This window comes from Rhinichthys klamathensis, unplaced genomic scaffold (assembly GCF_029890125.1).
Source record: "Rhinichthys klamathensis goyatoka isolate OS25496 unplaced genomic scaffold, OSU_Roscu_1.1 h1tg000228l_1, whole genome shotgun sequence".
In the NCBI taxonomy this organism is placed as follows: Eukaryota; Metazoa; Chordata; class Actinopteri; order Cypriniformes; family Leuciscidae; genus Rhinichthys; species Rhinichthys klamathensis.
Genome location: NW_026606752.1, coordinates 2,692,014 through 2,711,807, shown reverse-complemented (window position 1 = coordinate 2,711,807; position 19,794 = coordinate 2,692,014). Strand labels below are relative to the sequence as shown.

Genomic DNA, 19,794 nt, shown 5'->3' with positions numbered 1-19,794 from the left:
CCCTTATTACCTCACTAATAGTACACTGAATGAGTGAATGTAAACGAGTGAGTGAATTTGATACTGAGTGCGCCAGAAGTGCTGCAGACACCATCTTCTGCCAAGACACTGAAATTAATTTGGCCCGATGCTTCCACTGAAGGATATTCTTTAGCGACTAGCTGATAGTGTACATCAATAGGCTACTCTTGCTATTGTGGTGCATTATGGATTTGAAAAGATGTATTCGATAATAGGCTATCCTACGGTGGCCGAGAGAGTTCAACGCGCTGCAAGTGAAGAAAACGCATGCAAATAGAAAAACACCCGCAAATGAAGAAAACATCTTCATCAGTTTCACGACACGTGTGTGCTCCAAATACTCACAACACAACTAAATACAGAAACGCGCTGCAAATGTTCACAACACAACCAAATATGAAGATTTGCGGTTGTTTTTTCTATTTACATGTGTTTTCTTAAGTTGCAGCACGTTGAGCTCTCTTGGCTACCGTACTATCCACTATATTTTCGGACACCACTATAAATGGCTGCCCTCTGAAATAGTGCACTGGGTATAGGGGGCAATTTTGGACAGCCCCAATTATATTATGTTTAATATTGCATACTGAAACTTTATAAAGTATGCACTATATTGTATATGATGTATGTTGTACACAATACAGTTATGCAGCTTAGACATTAATGCTATTTGATCGATAAAGATAAGACTATAGTATTATATTTTAAGTTTGTTGACTTCAGCAGGGAAGAGCTCTTATCACAGAGGAAAAAATGATTTTTAAGTTAAGGAAGAATCTTAAGAATTTTTTATTTGCTAGCCTTCGTTGCTGTGATTTTGACTGTCTCTTTAAAAAAAAAGTCATAAGCGCTTCACTGTCCCGGGATGCTGAGGGTGTGTGTGTGTGTATAAGCTACATCCACGTTCCTCAGCATCTGTGGTTCATGAAAGACATGTCCTAACATTTGGTCTGTAAATGTCTGATCAAAACAACGACAGATATTCATTTGGTTGAGCGACGCCAAACTGGCTTCGGTAAGCACTTCATTTTAAAAGCTGATCGTCGGTCGGTTTTAAAATGATACACGTTTCGATTTTAGTCAGTTTTATAATACCTGCACTAAAAAGACGAAATCCACAATGTGCTGATGCTCATCGCCACGTGTTATTTTGTCGTTGTGAGTGAGTGCAGTTTTTAAGCGCGTGCACATTTATGTGGCATCTCAATGACGCTGAAACGGCGACGTATCTTCATATTCTCTGGGTATGAGGCGGGCACATGCTCCTTATGATGTTATGTGCAGAAACAATAGCATTTTGGCCATGATTTACGGAGTATGAGCTGTGTTTCTGATTCATTTGTGCTGTGAGGAGTCCGCGTCGATGGATGTTGCAGTAATTCAGTCTTGATATGGCAAGCTGTTTTGACTTTTAATCATTCGCAGGATGTGAATTTTTGATATCAACAATTCAGTGTTCACAAGTTAAAATGCTAATTCTTTATATCAGGAATTAGATTTCTACTTGTAACAATGGCATTTGTTTTATATCAGGAATTACTTTTCCACTAGGCTAAAAATGTGAATTCTTAATGTCAACATTACGCAATATCACTAGCAGAAATACGAATTCTTGATATCAAAAATTAAATTTCAATTAGTAAAAACTTTCATTCTTGATATCTGTAATTATATTTTCACTTGTTCAATGTCACCATTCTCTGCCATTCAAATTCAGTTGTTATCAAGAATTGATTTAGGCTAGTTGAATTCCAATTTTTCACAATTTCACATATCAGAAATACAATTCCTACTAGTAAAAATTAAATTGTTGATATCAAGAACAGACATTTGCACTAGGAACCACGCAATTACCGATATCAAAAATTATAATTTTTACTAGTAAGAATACAATTACAGATATCAAGAATTATAGTTTTTACTAGTGGAAATTTAATTCTTGATATTGATTTCGTATTCCTGAGTGTGATAAGAATTTACATTTACATTTAGTCATTTAGCAGACGCTTTTATCCAAAGCGACTTACAACTGAGGACTAAACCAAGCGAGTCATCGTGAAGAGGCAAAAACAACGCAAGAAGTGCTCAAAATACAAAGTTCAGACATAGCTCAGAGTAGCATAAGCCAGACAAGCGAGGATTTAGAGGAAAGGAATTTTTTTTTTTTTTTTTTTTTTTTTAAGTTATGTTAAGTGCTCCCGGAAGAGATGAGTTTTCAGTTGTCTTTTGAATGCTGTCAGGGATTCTGCATTCCGGATGAGGGTGGGGAGATCATTCCACCAGCATGGAACCGTGAATGAGAATGTTCATTTTTAACATTTTTAGAATTAACATTTTTACTAATGGAAATGTAATTCATGATATAAAAATTGCCATTGTTGCTAGAAATCTAATTCTGATGTCAAGAATTAGCATTTTATGTGAAAATAATTTTGTTGATATCAAGAATTCATATCCTGGGAATGAATAAATGTCAAAATGGCTTGCCAAAGCTCGAGATCACCGGAAGAATGGATTGTGACATCAAAACTGCTGGATATGAGGCTTATTTTGGTGCTGAAGGAGGTTAATTTAGAAACTTTTCAAAATATTTGAAATTCAGAATTGAAAGAATGTTTTGCGCGAAGCTGTTATATAGGGCAATAGCTGTACAAATCTGACCATACAATGTGTTATCTGACCATACTTTGCAACCTTGCCAAAAAAAAAAACAGCTTAAATCAGCATAAACCGCTTTTATTGTCTGTTGGGGTGTTTAGAGAGGTTTGGGACACTTTTTATCTGGTCAGACTTAGAGACCAGCTTGACGACCAGCTAATCCAACTGAACACCAGTTTGGTCAGGATGGGAGACCAGTTTAACCAGTTAAGGCCAACAAAGCTGTGTTTCTTTTACCAGCTTAGGCTGGTTTATGATAGGTTGTTTTTTTCAGTAGGGAAGTGTCCAGACAAAAGCATTTACATTTAGATGAGACAGAAACTCCGTGCAGATCTTGGTGTTGCACTTGTACCTTCAAACCATGTTTGACAGATTGGGCATTTGTGTAATTGTCCTTTACCAGCCCATTTAGTTTGTCAGATATGGGCACATCCTTGTATTTGTTTTGTTTTTTAATACATTGGTCATAAGGTAATATGGTTATAAGGTAATATGAAAATATAGATATGCTTAGTGAGGGAATTTTTAGGTTCAAGACTAGAAAAACAATGGAAATTTAAACTAAATTTAATAAGTGAATATATTATTTTCTGCTCTAAGATATTTCAATATTTTATTGAAATGGATCTTTTTGGGTACAATTATCTCTATAAAATGAACTTAAACAAATTATCTCATAATCAAGAATTATCTGAAAAGTCATGGAAATTCATTGTTCATAATGTGTGTGTGAACCCTGGAAATGTCATGGAAATGGAACCCTGTGACATTCAGGAACTTAAGATAATCTATTTAAACCTAAGTTTTGGTGCATTCAAATACTCAAAATGGTGTTTATTTCAAACCTCTTTTATTAAATGAGCTTCACAGAAAAGTAAGCGATGGCACATTTACAGTATGCATTGCTGAATAAGAAAGCTCTAAAATTTAGACCAAATGGGAAAAAAACCCTCTGCAAATTCATTGACCTGATTATAAGTGAACATTAAGGAAGACGGGTATATTGGCCGGTTAGAAATTGCTTGCTGATCTAATAGCGATACTAATGTGTTCGATTACATGCTTCAACCACGGTTTCAGCTTAGGCTTGCTGTTTTTTCTTTTAAGGTCTGGGCCAATTTCCACAGTTTATCTGAAGTTGCAAACTGTGAGTTGCCTAATTAATGAGGAATAAGAATCAATTTACTTAGCAAATTTAGATAAATCACATTAAATGCAGATAGATTAGCAAATCTTAACAGTGGCTGAAAAAACATTCTACTGCCACCAATGAGTTTCCATTCTTAAATATTTAGCAATGCAATGGCCTACAAAAGTATTTGGACACTTAAGCCATGCTTAAAAGGCTGTTTTAAAAACTTTGTTCATTTGCTCCGCTTCTGCAGGTAGTGTTACCCAGAATCCACATTTCCTGATTTTTCAGTATCCTGAAAAAAAAAAAAAACGTGATAATTATGAAGATATCATCCTAAAACAAATTTGTCCATCTGTGTTGAAGTAAGCTTGTGTTGTGTAAAGGAACAAATTAAGTGAGACAATAATCCAAAGCAGGAGGCCGTATGTCCACTGGGAATCTGATGCCTCTCATGAAGGGAGATATCCCTGTAGTGCAGGAAAATATCAGCATGTTTCCTGCTGATACACCTGCTGAATTGTGCAGATCTGTCTCCCTGATACTGTGTGCTAGATATGGATGAGGTTGTTTTCCTCAGAGGTTTTAATACAGTTCAGGAAATTTAATAAAGATCAGGGAAGTCAAGGTGTAGATATAAATTTAATATAGAAGAATGACTTATAATCAGTTCTGGATATTGGCTCATTTTATTCCAGCACTTGCTGGAATGTTTGCACACTTTATTTTACTACATAATATATTGTCCCAAACATTAAGTGCATACATATTGAGAATATCTTTATCTCTACCTGGCTAATACATGTTTTATTATTGGTTAGTATGTTGCAACTTTTGGACCTGTCAAATGTAGAAACTGTATTTTGCATTATTTGTATTAAATAAATGATTTAATCCTTATGATGATTATGTGGCTGTTTTTCCCTGCATAAAGGTGCGGTCACATTTACTGTTGAAATCCAGCCATTTCAATAGGAATCCACTCGATCAGTAATTTCAGGGCGAAAGATCCCCCCCCAAGCTAATTTCAAGTTCAAGTTGGTCACATGGATTCACCACATTGACCAACAGAAAGCTGCTTGGTTTGAAAATGACTTCTGTTTGAACTGTGCTTCATATTACTGCACTATTGACAATGGACAATGGACCTCTTTTGTTCCCGAAAATTCACACAACTTAATATTGAAAAGCTAGTCTTCCATTTCCACTGTGATGAAGACACCTTGTGATTTTGATCTTAAATTCATTTTAGTGGTTTAATATGAAGAATGTTCCACATATGTGGCGCTGCATGGATATCTAGAGGGAAAATAACTAAAAAGGGATTGTAGGTAGGTTATAAAGGTAGGTAAAAGTAGTTAGAAGATGTTTTCTTAGTAGTATGTCCCTGATTTGAATTGATGCACTGTATGACATTAGCGGCTACATCAGTTTGACATAAACAATGTACTGTATTATGTTTCCATTTACAATCACCAACTACTGTAAAGTTGTTATATTTTCTCATCAAAGCCAATTTTTTACTCACTTTTGGCACTTCTTTTTTCAGGGCTGACAGAATCCCTCTTCTGTGGGTCTGATGAAGCTAGTCATGGCTCTCATGAGAAGACCAGGGACCAGAGCCATTGTTTCGGAGCTCAATCCTTCAGCCTCTTGCACTGCACCTGAGGGAAGTGAAAAGCTCAATGGAGATGGAGTTGATCCAATTCCTGAGCAACTTCAGGACGACAAGCTGGACATCCAACCATCCTCGCCTACTCCAGCTAGGTCCTTTCTGAGTGATGGGTCTGGGGACGACTCCATCCTAGCCGAAAGCCCCCTTCCGCCAGATAGCATGGAAGAAGACTCGCTGTCCGAATATGATAATGTAGGATCTGGGGAAGAAGAGGAGGAGCGTGATTATGAGGAAGATGAGGAACTGCAGACTGAAGCAGATAGGATGACCTACTATGTCCACTGTTGTCCAGAGGATGAAAGCTACATGGAAGGAATGGACTGCCATGAAGGTGCAGATGGTGCCGAGTGTCCAGGCACATCTCGGGACGTCAGGGATAGCTGTACACCAGAGGTGGCTTGGAAACACTCAGAAAACCTTTCCAAGGTACCACAGAAAGATGCACCAAAGATGGTCTACAAACGACCAGAGCCCATCACAGAGACGACCTTCGTACAAGCCCCCATGGCTGAGGATGAGGAGGATGAAGAAGAGACTGAGGAAGAAGTGGAAGAGGACAGTGAAGAAGAGGACAATGATTTTTTTCACTATGTAGGGAACAAAGTGGAGTTGAACAACAATGAGGTCCCACATAAAGGCGGTTGTTCTGAAGTCTTTCTCAGAGACAACAGAAGTCGTCCCCAAGAATCTAGTCACGATAAATTGTGGCAAGAAAGTGATTCAGTAAGTAACTATAGAAGGAACCAAGACATTTCCAAACACCCAAGGGATATCCCTCCAGGGTCAAGTTGTGCTCCTAGGAATCGAATGGAAAGCGTTCAGGAAGAGTGTGCTAGTGGCTGTCCAAAAGATTGTGATGTCCCAGTGGTCAGAGAATGTAGAGGAGACACTAGACAAAGTTTCAGATTTAGAGGGCATAATTCGGAGAGAGTACACAACAGAGACATTGCTTACCAGGACAGTAGCGGGGTCAACAATAAAGCAAAATTTGCAGATCCAGAGGACAGAGGTGCTTGGAAAAAAAGACATTTGCTAAAATACTCTAGAGAGGACAACAGGGACGGAGATGGGAAACATTCACACGAGCAAAGTAAAAGTCCTAGAGACAGCAAAAACAGAGGACATGACCATCCCGTTTGTAATCACAAACCAAAGGGTGAAAAAGAGACAAGGAGCTATGGTGATGTTGAGGAAGACCAGATTGTGATTGGAGTTAAGACCAAACTTAAAATTGCTCCAAATAACTCATGGAGGAACAAAGATCAGACACCTGATCAGACAAATAATGGGAAAGGGGCTCCTGACAGTTCCAGGGCCTCTTCAACATCATCAGGCAGGAGAAACAGCCAATCCAGAGCCCATGTTAATACGCCTGTACAGTCCCCAGACAAATGGCTGCATAAAGACTTGGCCAAACCTGTTCAAAAGGAGAAGACAAGGCCTAGTCAAGAACAGGTAACTGAATTATTTGGTAACTGTCAAGAAGTCTTTGCTTCTGCAACATTTGGATCCATTTGACTGGATCCTTGTTATTGTAGTAGCATTTATTCCAGATTGACCCATTCCTAAATGCCAAAAAATGTGGATGGGAGCTTTGCATGTTGATCAGACAGCCTGTTCTTGTCTTATTTGGAGACTCTTAACTACATTGCAGCAGACTTCAACCAGTGGTCTACCTCCTTGTAGACAAGCATCAGACAAGTGTTTCCAATGAGATTTGAAGATTTCCATCCATCCATTCTCCAAACCTCTTGTCTCCTGTTAGGTCACGGGGATGTGTCTCGGGCTGCAGGGGAGGGAAACACTCTGGGCAGGTGGCCAGTCAGATTAGAAGATTTGCTCTAAACAATAGACTATTCAATTGTTAGTGTTAAAGGGTTAGTTAAAAAAAAATTTATAATTAAATTATCGCCATCATTTACTCACCCTCAAGCCATCCTAGGTGTATATGACTTTCTTATTTCTGCCAAACACAATCGGAGTTATAATAAAAAATATCCTGGCTCTTCCAAGCTTTATAATGGGAGTGAATAGTAACTGGGATTTTGAAGCCAAAAAAAGCGCATCCATCAATCATAAAAGTAATCCATACGACTCCAGAGGGTTAATAAAGGCCTTCTGAAGCGAAGCGATGCATTTTTGTTAGAAAAATACAAAACTGGTTGTTGGCAAAACAACACAACATTCCTTTATGCAAACCTTTATGCATTTGGTTCCAATTATGCTAATGCTAATTGTGCTAATTTAACTAATACAGGGGCAGAATTTTTGTGTTGCATTCCCTAAAAATTCAGTTGTTTCACCCCTGCTTATACATATACTTCTTGAAATGTATAAACTTCCATGTATACCCACAAATAATCTAAACAGTTTAATAAATGTTTGGGCTCTTGAAAGATTAAATTGTAACTGTTACAACTGACTAGATATTGGCTACTGGCTTTTAATACAATAGCACTACCATCCACTTATATTATGGCTTCAGCCTTATGTTTTTATCAATAATCATGTCTCATCATCATGTCAATTATAAATTGTACCTATATATCCAAATATGATTATTGTCTGTTTTAATGTTTTCGACAGGTTCCTCAAAGTAGTCCAGTGCACAGTAGTACAGAGCTACCATCCGGACAGAAGAGACCGGCAAGTTACTACATTCACTCTCACGGGACATTTCATGTAGTTTTACAGTAAAATACTGTTAAATGTGCTGTTAAATGTACAACCCTAAAGATTGCTACTGTATTGTAATGGTAAATTACTGGGAACCACAGCTGATGTTTTGTTTATTTATTTATTTTTTGCCGTAAATTTAAGTCCAAAGTAAGGTTGCTACAATATTTTTTACGGTAAAATACTGGCATCCAAGCTGACGTTTTCTTACCGTAAATTTCACAGGTTTTCTTTACATTGTGTTTTTTTTTTTTGCCCGTAAATTTAAGTCCCGTAAAACATAAAAGGTTGCCACCATATCTTTACTGTAAAATACTGGCAACCACAGCTGCCGGTATTTTACCGTAAATTTCACAGATTTTTTTAACAGTGTACTTATATGCTGACCAGTAATCTCAGAGTCGGTTCTGTCCCTCAGAATACATCCTTTGGGGCAAGATGTAAAATGTAATCTGTACCTCAATTGTCGTTTTGCTTTTCAGCAGATCCAGAGAAATCCCTCTTTTCCAAGCTTTGTGGATAGTAAGTTCTGTCTTATTTTAAACCCAATTGAGACACAAACCTTTAAAGATTTGAAATATGCATCTATACATTTGTTGATTGTAAAGTCAGGTTAAGGGTATTAGCCCAGATTTCAAGTGTTGTATTAGTCCGGTTGTTTATCCTGGTGTTTGCATTTGTTTTCCAGTCCCTGGTCCATGTGAGCCAGAAGATCTCATCAATGGAATAATCTTTGCTGCAAACTACCTCGGCTCTACCCAGCTGCTGTCCGAAAGAAACCCGTCTAAAAGCGTGCGCATGAAGCAAGCGCAGGAGGCTGTGGACTTTGTTAAGGTACTTTATAAGATTCTCCACACAAATATATTTAATATCCATTAAAATAGCAAATGGTTTCAGAAGTTCTCTCTCAGTCCACTAGATGACACTGTAACCTTTGTGTAACTGTGTTCTTTAGTCTGTAGAAGGTGAAGCTCAGAGCTTGACTGAGATTGACTTGTTCATCTCAACCAAGGCCATCAAGGTGCTCAATGCTGACACACAGGTGGGTAAAATTCATATAAACCTGGTAATTGTATCAATATATACAGTATCGTGCAGATACTGATATGTCGTTACGGGGCTCTAGTAAATGCAGGTTTGAATCTGGCCTGTGTCAATTCCCAATCCCATTTCCCACTTTCTATCTTAATACTTCCTGCTTTCCACTTCACTATCTCATAAAAAGTCAAATTGCTCTTTTAAAAAGAAAAATGTTGACATTACAGAGCAAGGTGAAGGATTAATGCTTACAGACTTTTCATTGTCTGACTCCTGATCCTTGTTCACAGGAGACGATGATGGACAACGCGCTCCGCACCATCTCATACATCGCAGACATCGGTAGCGTGGTGGTTCTGATGGCCCGCCGCCGTCTGTCGAACTCCTCCTCACTCGACTGCACAGAATCAGACCTCAGCACAGAGAGTCAGAAGCAGTACCGCATGATGTGCTACGTCTTTGAGTCAGAGGATGTGAGACTTATTTTTATTTTTTGGAGAAAAGCTGAAGTGTGTCTTCTTTTCCTTCTCGGTTGACATGACATTATTTACTAGTTTGTTACTTACACACTTAAGCTTGAATCGTACAGTCAAAAACTGCATAATGAATCTGTCCTCAGATCAGTGTTGAATGGTACCCTCTAATAACTAGCTATTATGTACTTATCTGTCTGTATATTGTCATAATATACACACATATTATTAGTCAAAAACCCAGATGGAATATTTTGTGCTTTCATGCACTGATTTTAAGTGTGGGGGGGGGGGGGGGGGGGGGGGGGGTCTGCAGAATTCTGTGGAATTTATAGATTTATATGCAAGATTATGGATTTAAATGTGGTAAAATTATCTGAGAGTACTGCGCTTTTATTGTTAGCCGAAAGCTTTATCAAATTAGCCTAGACATTTCATAAACAAACATGCAATGTTTAATATTCAATAAGGAACATTTAATATTTAATAAACAAACATTATATACTTATAGGTAACTGAATGCATTATCAAATTAGCCAAAATAATTACTAAACAAACATATATTTATTTATTATTCAATAAGAAATATTTAATAAAAAAAAAACACTCTTATTGGAAGCTGAAAGTAAAATAATGATTATAAAGCATATAATATTTCATATTCAGTTAGAATTTCTTTATATTAATATTTAATTAAAAGAACAATTTCATTGGTAGCTGAAAGCATTATCAAATTAGCTTAAATAATTGCTAAGCAAATATATAATGTGTAATATTCAATAAGAAATATTTTACATGTGATAAACACACACTTTTTTTGGTAGCTGAAAGCATTATCAAATTAGCCTAAATAATTACTAAACAAACAGGGAAGAGGCAGGGCATGTGCATATCTGTATGATTGGCAGGTGTTCCAGGACTGTGGAGTTCTGCAGGCAAAGATAATTGTGGGTTTGTAGCTCATTACTCCTCTAACCTCTAGTCAGTTTTGTATTTATTCTTCATCGTGTTGACAATGAGCTGTATAAAGTTTCTGCTCATGTAATTGTTTTTTTGAGTCAAGCACGCTCTCGCTCTGAGATGTCGTCACGTCTTCAAGTATCCTCCTCTCGCTGAGTGGTTCACCTCCTCTCTCTCTCTCTCTCTCTCTCTCTCTCTCTCTCTCTCTCTCTCTCTCTCTCTCTCTCTCTCTCTCTCTCTCTCTCTCTCTCTCTCTCCCTCCCCACCCCCACACACACAGGCCCAGCTCATCGCACAGTCCATCGGTCAGGCGTTCAGCATGGCCTACCAGGAGTTCCTCCAAGCCAATGGGATCAATCCCAAGGACCTCAGCCAGAAAGACTACAGTGACATATTGAACACACAGGAGATGTATAATGACGACCTCATCCATTTCTCCAATTCTGAAAACCTTAAAGAGGTAATAATTAAAGCACTGGAAACCTTAGCTCGGAATTGTAGTTGCTTTTGTGCAAACGTGTTGCGATGCTCCTGCGAGTCGAACCTGTTTATTCCAGATCCCCTTCAGTCTTTCCTCATGTTTTTCTATCAATTTTCATTTTCCTATTTAGTTGTCGACCAGTTTGGGTTTCTCAATGCTGCTGCCAGTAGAATTAAGATCAGGGACTCAATATACTTATCACAAATGTAATATATTTAATTTAATTTAACAATTTGATAACTATGCCAATACACATAAAATAATTTGTATCTATTTTATATATATATTATTATAGTAAACATATAACTATAAATGATATGTACATGTATTTATTATTTTAATATTTTTTTATATTAATAGATTACATTTTTATATTAGTTATCATATTAATTTTTATTAATATTATTATTAATGTTTATATTATTTTGTAATTAATCACACATTTATTATACTACCGGTATTTATTTTATTTTTACAATATTTGCTACCAAATGCTCTCAAAAATTTTAATATTAGAAATCTAAAATGTGCTAAAAAGCTATAACTAGGACGTTAAAAACATGAATTAGTGCATATACACATAAACTGTACCTATTATATTTATATAATTGTGTGGGTGAGTATATGTGTGTGTTTGTTAATATATATAAGTAATTATAATTATATAAATATTTATATAAGCATTTAAACAAACATTTATTTAATTAATCAAATATTTTTCCACAACATCTACTACAAAATGCTCTAAAAAAAAAACCATTAAAATATTAGAAAACTAAAATGTGCTAAAAGCGAGCCTGGTTATATCACCTGATGTCCATAACCTCATAATTGCTAAATACTGACCGATTAATTAGCCAGGCCAATATATTGGTGTATATGCTAAATGCAAAAAAAACAAAACACAAATAAAACGTGATCTGAGGATTTTTTGGGCTGGTTCTACATCATACTTAAAATAGCACCTGCCAGCCCATATTCATTTTATGAATGGAATATTCCTTTATTCTTTGCCTTGAAGTTCTTTCTTTACTTTTAGTCAATTTCGATTTTTTTGTAACCAGCTTCAGCTAGAGAAGCAGAAGGGGGAGATACTGGGTATGGTGATCGTGGAGTCGGGCTGGGGCTCAATCCTCCCCACCGTCATCCTGGCCTGCATGCTGAACAACAGCCCTGCCGCCCGCTCCGGCAAACTCAATGTGGGCGATCAGATCATGGCCGTCAACGACACCAGTCTGGTGGGCCTGCCTCTCGCCACCTGTCAGGGCATCATCAAGGTTTGGACATTCTTATGCATGTATTCAACACTTGTGTGTCGTTAGACTGCAGTATTACACATGTTTGTGTTTCAGGGCTTGAAGAATCACGTTCAGGTGAAACTGAGTGTAGTGAGTTGCCCACCTGTTACTACTGTCCTCATCAAGAGACCAGACCTGCAATACCAGCTCGGTTTCAGCGTTCAGAACGGAATAGTAAGTGTCAAGGATCAAGAAAGACACTAAAATAGCTCAGTTAGACATGTCACTGAAAAAAAATGACACACCAGCTTTAACAAACATCTAATGCTTTACCAAAAGATGCAGTTTTCATTACAATAACCTAGCTTATCTAATCGACTGCTGTGTATTTGCATAGTTAGGGGACTTTTTTTGGTTGTATCATGACTTCTTTGCAATCTTACTCTGTCATCCTGTTGTTGAATCGCAGATCTGTAGTCTGATGCGTGGAGGTATTGCGGAGAGGGGAGGGGTGCGTGTCGGACACAGAATAATCGAGATAAATGGACAGAGTGTGGTGGCGATGGCGCATGAGAAAATCGTCCACGCCCTTTCAGTGTCCGTTGGAGAGGTACGGCTTTATATATATACGTCTGTTTTGGTGGAACATTAGTAATAATCTAGCCTCTGGAAGGGGTGTAAAAATACAGTAATATAATATATATATACACTCACCTAAAGGATTATTAGGAACACCTGTTCAATTTCTCATTAATGCAATTATCTAATCAACCAATCACATGGCAGTTGCTTCAATGCATTTAGGGGTGTGGTCCTGGTCAAGACAATCTCCTGAACTCCAAACTGAATGTCAGAATGGGAAAGAAAGGTGATTTAAGCAATTTTGAGCGTGGCATGGTTGTTGGTGCCAGACAGGCCGGTCTGAGTATTTCACAATCTCCTCAGTTACTGGGATTTTCACGCACAACCATTTCTAGGGTTTACAAAGAATGATGTGAAAAGGGAAAAACATCCAGTATGCGGCAGTCCTGTGGGCGAAAATGCCTTGTTGATGCTAGAGGTCAGAGGAGAATGGGCCGACTGATTCAAGCTGATAGAAGAGCAACTTTGACTGAAATAACCACTCGTTACAATCGAGGTATGCAGCAAAGCATTTGTGAAGCCACAACACGCACAACCTTGAGGCGGATGGGCTACAACAGCAGAAGACCCCACCGGGTACCACTCATCTCCACTACAAATAGGAAAAAGCGGCTACAATTTGCAAGAGCTCACCAAAATTGAACAGTTGAAGACTGGAAAAATGTTGCCTGGTCTGATGAGTCTCGATTTCTGTTGAGACATTCAGATGGTAGAGTCAGAATTTGGCGTAAACAGAATGAGAACATGGATCCATCATGCCTTGTTACCACTGTGCAGGCTGGTGGTGGTGGTGTAATGGTCTGGGGGATGTTTTCTTGGCACACTTTAGGCCCCTTAGTGCCAATTGGGCATCGTTTATATGCCACGGCCTACCTGAGCATTGTTTCTGACCATGTCCATCCCTTTATGGCCACCATGTACCCATCCTCTGATGGCTACTTCCAGCAGGATAATGCACCATGTCACAAAGCTCGAATCATTTCAAATTGGTTTCTTGAACATGACGATGAGTTCACTGTACTAAAATGGCCCCCACAGTCACCAGATCTCAACCCAATAGAGCATCTTTGGGATGTGGTGGAACAGGAGCTTCGTGCCCTGGATGTGCATCCCACAAATCTCCATCAACTGCAAGATGCTATCCTATCAATATGGGCCAACATTTCTAAAGAATGCTTTCAGCACCTTGTTGAATCAATGCCACGTAGAATTAAGGCAGTTCTGAAGGCGAAAGGGGGTCAAACACAGTATTAGTATGGTGTTCCTAATAATCCTTTAGGTGAGTGTATATTACACTCAATGGGCACTTTATTAGGTACACCTTGCTAGCACTGGCAAACCATCTGAATGCCACAGCAGAAATCCCGTCTCAACGTTTGTCCAATCTTCTATTGTCCAGTGAGGACCTATTGGTGAGGTTTTGGTTCAGTCACTTAAATCAGATCGTCAGATCGTCTTCATCATGTCTAAATGCCTAAATGCTACCATGAGATTGGCTGATCAGATATTTGTGTTAATGTGGAGCTGAACAGGTGTACCTAATAAAGTGGCCAGGGAACTAAAGTTTTTCTGAGAAAAAGTGTGAAACAGGCTTTTTTTATTCATGAGTTATGTATTATTATTATGTGTTAAGTGTGGATGAGGAACATGCCTAAAATAGAAAATGTATGACATGTATCATTTCAACACGGTTGTAAAATTATGAAAAGAAAATGTTAAAAGCAATTAAAAACACTCAATAAAAAATGGAAGCTAATTATATACGTGCTTTTTTTATAATGACAGTGTAATTGCGTCAGTTTTCAGTTTCGACTGAACTCGAGTACAGTACAAATTCCTCAAAACAATACGTAAGTACTGTACAGTTCTGAGGAATGATTAGTACTTTACACCCCTTGCTTTTTGTCGTCATCCTTTCTCGCATTTTTGCATTCAATTATTTTTTATTGCGTAGTTTATTAATGACTTGAATGCTATTAAAACGAGGTGTCTTTTCCTTTTTCTCAACAGATTAACATGAAAACTATGCCGGCCGTCATGTTCAGATTGTTAACTGGTCAAGAGACTCCGGTGTACATATAAGGAATCCTAAACCTGGGACCTTTTCCGGTGACGTTAAAAAAACAAACATTTACAGCTCCTCCTAAAAAAAGCAGAAAAATATTCATCTTGCTTCATGTGGCTGCAGACTGCATGTAAAGATCATTAGAAAGAGTGCAAACATGCACACATAATCACATAATTACTTTATCAAAGGGGGGCTGTTACTTGCTTATTAATGCAATTATACATACAGTCTTCCATGGCAGACTTGTTAGTTTGTATATATGTTAAATGCCTTTGGTTCAAGCCTTTTGGTTGCACTTTATTTTACAGTACGTGTACTTACAGTACACTTACCTAAGAAAGTACTGGGTAATATAAGGTAACTACATGGTTTAAGGTTACGTTTAGGTGTAGGTTCAGGGTTAGTACCTAGTTATTACTATAAAAAGTACATAGTATGTACATGGGGAACAAGGTCTGTGAAATAAAGTGCTACCAGCCCTTTCATTCATAAGTGCTACCAGCACTTATGAATGAAAAATACCAAGTGACTGTACTAAAGTTAAGATACTGACGATTTAATCGACAAAGTAGGGCATTATCACTACATTTGATTAACAATACTCATTTCACAAACTCAAAAATTGGACTAAAGCATGCTAATATCCAAAGATTACTGTTACATTTTCTGAATAGGCTGCATTTCAGTTCTTCTGGCTGTCCTCGGTGTCTCTGTGATAAATGGGTACTGTACACTATGAATGACTCATTTCTGTAGATTACTAGTTCAGCATGCTGGATTTTGAAGACTTAAAGATTTACTAATCAGAAAACCTGAGCTGCATTCATGTTCATGCATGATATTATAAATAATAGAATGAGTGAGTCAGAATTATCTCATGAATGAACCCCATCTGCATTTCAGGTATGTCATTTTAGTTTTTTCTCTGAGCATTAAATCCACACACATATAGCAGTGTTGTTTTAGTACCAATGATGTACTATTATAGGTTTTGTTAATATTTTGAATTAGATATTTTGTTTTCATTTTAATTTTGGTCATTTTAATAAAGTTTTAGTAATTTTGTTGTTTTTTTAGTTTTATCTTGTGTGCTTTTTTTATATCTATATAGTTTTTCTGTAGTTGTAGTTTATTTACTTCAATTTAAAGTAAATGAAAATATTTTGAGAGATTTAAAAAATGTTTTATTTCAGTTCATGTTTTTTTTATTTCAAGTACTGCTGTCAAATCGATTAATCGAGATTAATCACATTTAACATATATACACACATTATATAAACACAAAATTATATGTGTATATATATATACAGACACACACAACACATATAATATATATACATGAATACAATAATAAATATACACACATATATTATATAAACACAAACTTTTATGTTCGATGCGATTAATCGATTTGACAGCACTAATTTTAAGTAATGAAAATGGGTTTTTATGGTTTTAGTTTCTAGTTGATGATAATACCGGTAAGCCTGGTTTAATATACCTTGAATTAAATTACCTGGAAACTTCCACATTCATGTGGTTATGAATTCAATCCTGGTATCGCCAAATGTCGTTATTGCAATAATGTGTGCATAGTATCTCATTTTACTAAATTCATACTATAACACAAATAATGAAAATGGATGGACACATTGTAGAATTAGATTTTTTTTTTAAATATTTTTATTTTTTGTGCGTTATGTACATGTATACATATGTATATGACGTAGAACAATAGAATAGAACAATAGAAACAGTAACAATTTTATATACAGATGCTCCCAGAAAGTTTCAGTCTGCAAGTTTTCAAGTAGTAGTTGTGGACGACAACAAACCGCCCCTCAAAGCCTCTGTTAAAAAAAAAAAGAAAGAAAAAAGAAAACAATAAATATTTCAACAGCAAACACAGTGCATTTTTAAACATTTAACGACACCATTTTGGTGTTAGTAGTAATATGCAGTCGTTGTATGGAAAAGAGCAGCGTGAAGATTCTTCAAAACATCTTATTTTGTGTTCCACGGAAAGAAACCGAAATGAGGGTGAGTAAATTTCAGCTAATGTTAATAAAAATGCATTTATTCGTGTATAAAACATACTGTTAATGTGGTGATCTGCTGAGGCAAAGAGCCATTCCCCGTCTGTGTGATGTCATCAGAGATCACTCCCTCTAGAAAGCCTGAGTTGAGGTAGCATTCACCGGTATGGCATTCGTCTTCCTCGTTGTCCACGCCAACGCTGAACGCCTCCCTCATCCTCGCAGGAAATAGACAATCCAGTAACACCACCACCAACCCAATCACAGCGCACAGTAAACCTGAAAATCAACCGTAATCATGTTATAAAGTATATGCTTTCCAAGTCAAAACCCTTTCGAGAGTGGCCCGCTTTCCCATTAGGAGCATTTACCCGTTGCCAAAGCGATCCAGAAGGAATGGCTGTAGTCTGTCCTTAAGGACTCTGCACCTATGCTGAAGTCACATTGGGGCACGTTGTATATAGTTGAGAAGGAAGCCATGGAGAAGAAGATGAAAGCAGCCGTGGCTATCATCATGTACCCGGCGTAGAGGATGACGGGCATTGAGAAGAGGATATTGGCCACCAGCCAGCAGCAAAAAGCCGTCCTGCGGGAGAAGGCCATTCTTTACTTTAGCTTGTTTGCATTTGTTGAATAGGACGGAGTTTCTTTACACTACAGTAAGAGATTGGTGGTGACTGTGTGTTGGTTTACCAGAGATTGGCTGAGGCGAAGCGGCCTGAGTATCTGTACTGGAAGATGAGCCCGCAAGCGCTGTTGCGTGTGAACTTCTCTGCGATGTAAAGGATGGGGTTGGGAAGACCCCTCTCGAGCGCGTCGCCGTACTGCTCATCCACGCTGCTCGACCAACTGAAGATCTCGTTGTAGTCGATGGTCTCGTTTATCTGCGATACTGGCTCGCCTGAAGGAACAGATGTCAAAAGACCCGGTCAGAGTTTCGTGGCTCAAAAAAAGTGGGCCTTAAATGTCGCGGACTCGTCCTGTTCACCTCTGAGTGTGATGTTTATTCCGTACAGGCCCACGTGCAGTCCCACCTCAGCGGACACCACTGCGTTACTGAAGGATTTGTAGGTGGCGTTGGTCTTCACGCTGGCTTCAGCCCAGTCTCCGGTAAAATTCAACACTGAAGCAGACAAGAGGAGTTTAGCAGATCATGAAGGAAAGTGTAGGCCATACAAGTTAGCAGCTCTTTTATAATAAGTGGACTTAAAGGGACATTTGTTTCTATTGTTCCTGCTGAATATTTAGACTCGTACTCACACTTAACAATATGTGAATGTCATTGCATTACATAACAAATATGTCAAGCCAAGAGGGCATTACATTTAATGAAAGACAATCTCTGGTTATTACTTTGACCTCGGTTAAAAGTCATTGAAAAATTGGTGAAGTAAAGCATAACCTTAACTTGGGAGTGAAAATAGTTGAGGCCGCTATACATAACAACTTGATTTCCTAATAAACTTAATGAAAATACTTGAAATACTCACCAACTAAAACACCCCCGATAAATAAACTAATGATTATCCTGAACATCCAGAACAGTCTCTGAAAAAAAAGAGGACATTATATTTTGATGTTCTTTTATTTATTTTTTGCAGATCTGTACACAAAAGAGTTGATGTAAAAGACGGTTTATAAGTCAATAAGGGCAAAAATGTCACCTAAACGGACAAAAATACCCCAATATTGTAATTTTTGTCTTAGTGTACAGACCTTAAGATTAGAAAATGAATCTCAATATTTGTAAAACCATAGAAAGAAATACTTTAAATAGGCTGTGTTTGATAAGTCAGGTGAATTCAAGGTACAAGGGAACTCCTTTTACCTCAGAGTTTACAACAATCAATCAAAATCAAAATGTAAAAGAAATGACATTTCTAAAAATGTACAAGTAGCCTAAACATCATAAAATGACATTTAGTCTACATTTCTTCACACGTGTTATAATTTCTAATCATCTCACATTCCAATTTTTCATTTTCCCCTATTGGAGAGCTGTAGAAGATGGACAATAGTGTTCTAGATCTCGCTCTCTCACCGATTTGCCACGTATTCCTGGTAGAATGAAGATGAAACTGACAGCCAGAACCGAGAAAACCAGGATCGCGACCAGCAGGCTGATGTCGATGATGAACGGGCTTCTTTGTAGCGAGTAGAACGGGTAAATGCCATCGTAGAAAGTCATCTTCCCTCCACAGGCGAGAACTAAAGCTGAAAGCAGGACAGTGTTGGCAAGAGGCTCGGTTACCTGAAGATTGCAGATAACAGTCTAGTGTGCGAATTATACAGTGACTTTCAAGGGTATCGAAATTTTACGGCCGCTATTGAAGTGCGTCTCGCGCAACCCGTTAGTTTGGCCGTTCCAGAGAAATTTGCAGTAGTCAACCACAAACCCCCTTTTTTGTAGTTTAGCACTAATTAAGAGCTAAATCATTGCAATTGTATGCTATGTTTTGTTGAAATATCGTACAGATGTGCTCGAGCAGCCTGTGTTTACCTCATTTCACAAGCGATTTACGTTGTAAGAATGTTTTGCTACCGTTCAAGTGTTTTTTTTTTTAGTTAAAAGTTTTAAGTTTTATTTATGAATGTTCTCTGAACGCTAAACGTCCAGTTTTATAGCCTACATGTTTAAAAAAAACTAATAATTCAAACATATTGCGGGAACGTTTCAGAATTTTGAGAGAACATTC

The 19,794-nt window shown here is 37.6% G+C and overlaps 3 protein-coding genes across 3 annotated transcripts in view; 1 reads left to right on the top strand and 2 right to left on the bottom strand.

Annotated features, from left to right (window-relative positions):
- The window catches only part of scamp5a (secretory carrier membrane protein 5a), a 210,555-nt gene that overhangs the window by 54,056 nt on the left and 136,705 nt on the right, over positions 1 to 19,794 (bottom strand). The gene's annotated exons all lie outside the window — the stretch shown is intronic.
- apba2a (amyloid beta (A4) precursor protein-binding, family A, member 2a) lies at positions 874 to 15,104 on the top strand. Its single transcript, XM_056265019.1, has 12 exons — positions 874 to 1,036; positions 5,361 to 6,941; positions 8,073 to 8,132; positions 8,645 to 8,684; positions 8,851 to 8,996; positions 9,118 to 9,204; positions 9,491 to 9,673; positions 10,914 to 11,093; positions 12,179 to 12,391; positions 12,467 to 12,586; positions 12,822 to 12,962; positions 15,005 to 15,104. Exons 2-12 carry the CDS (start codon positions 5,391 to 5,393, stop codon positions 15,074 to 15,076), a joined length of 2,793 nt encoding a protein of 930 aa, XP_056120994.1. The 5' UTR covers positions 874 to 1,036; positions 5,361 to 5,390; the 3' UTR covers positions 15,077 to 15,104.
- duox2 (dual oxidase 2) lies at positions 15,169 to 19,401 on the bottom strand. Its single transcript, XM_056264894.1, has 7 exons — positions 19,140 to 19,401; positions 18,589 to 18,646; positions 18,087 to 18,221; positions 17,792 to 17,999; positions 17,470 to 17,684; positions 17,160 to 17,377; positions 15,169 to 15,183 (listed from the first exon to the last, which is right to left on the bottom strand). The coding sequence occupies exons 1-7, from the start codon at positions 19,284 to 19,286 to the stop codon at positions 15,169 to 15,171; spliced, it is 996 nt and encodes a 331-aa protein (XP_056120869.1). The 5' UTR covers positions 19,287 to 19,401.

Coding starts and splice junctions, on each gene's coding strand:
- apba2a (XM_056265019.1), top strand. CDS start 5,391: ATGAAGCTAGTCATGGCTCTCATGAGAAGACCAGGGACCAGAGCCATT. Junction 8,685..8,850: donor TTTTCCAAGCTTTGTGGATA/GTAAGTTCTGTC, acceptor TTTGTTTTCCAG/TCCCTGGTCCATGTGAGCCA. Junction 11,094..12,178: donor ATTCTGAAAACCTTAAAGAG/GTAATAATTAAA, acceptor TTTTGTAACCAG/CTTCAGCTAGAGAAGCAGAA.
- duox2 (XM_056264894.1), bottom strand. CDS start 19,286: ATGACTTTCTACGATGGCATTTACCCGTTCTACTCGCTACAAAGAAGC. Junction 17,685..17,791: donor TTCGCCTCAGCCAATCTCTG/GTAAACCAACAC, acceptor CTTCTCCCGCAG/GACGGCTTTTTGCTGCTGGC. Junction 17,378..17,469: donor CTGGATCGCTTTGGCAACGG/GTAAATGCTCCT, acceptor GTTGATTTTCAG/GTTTACTGTGCGCTGTGATT.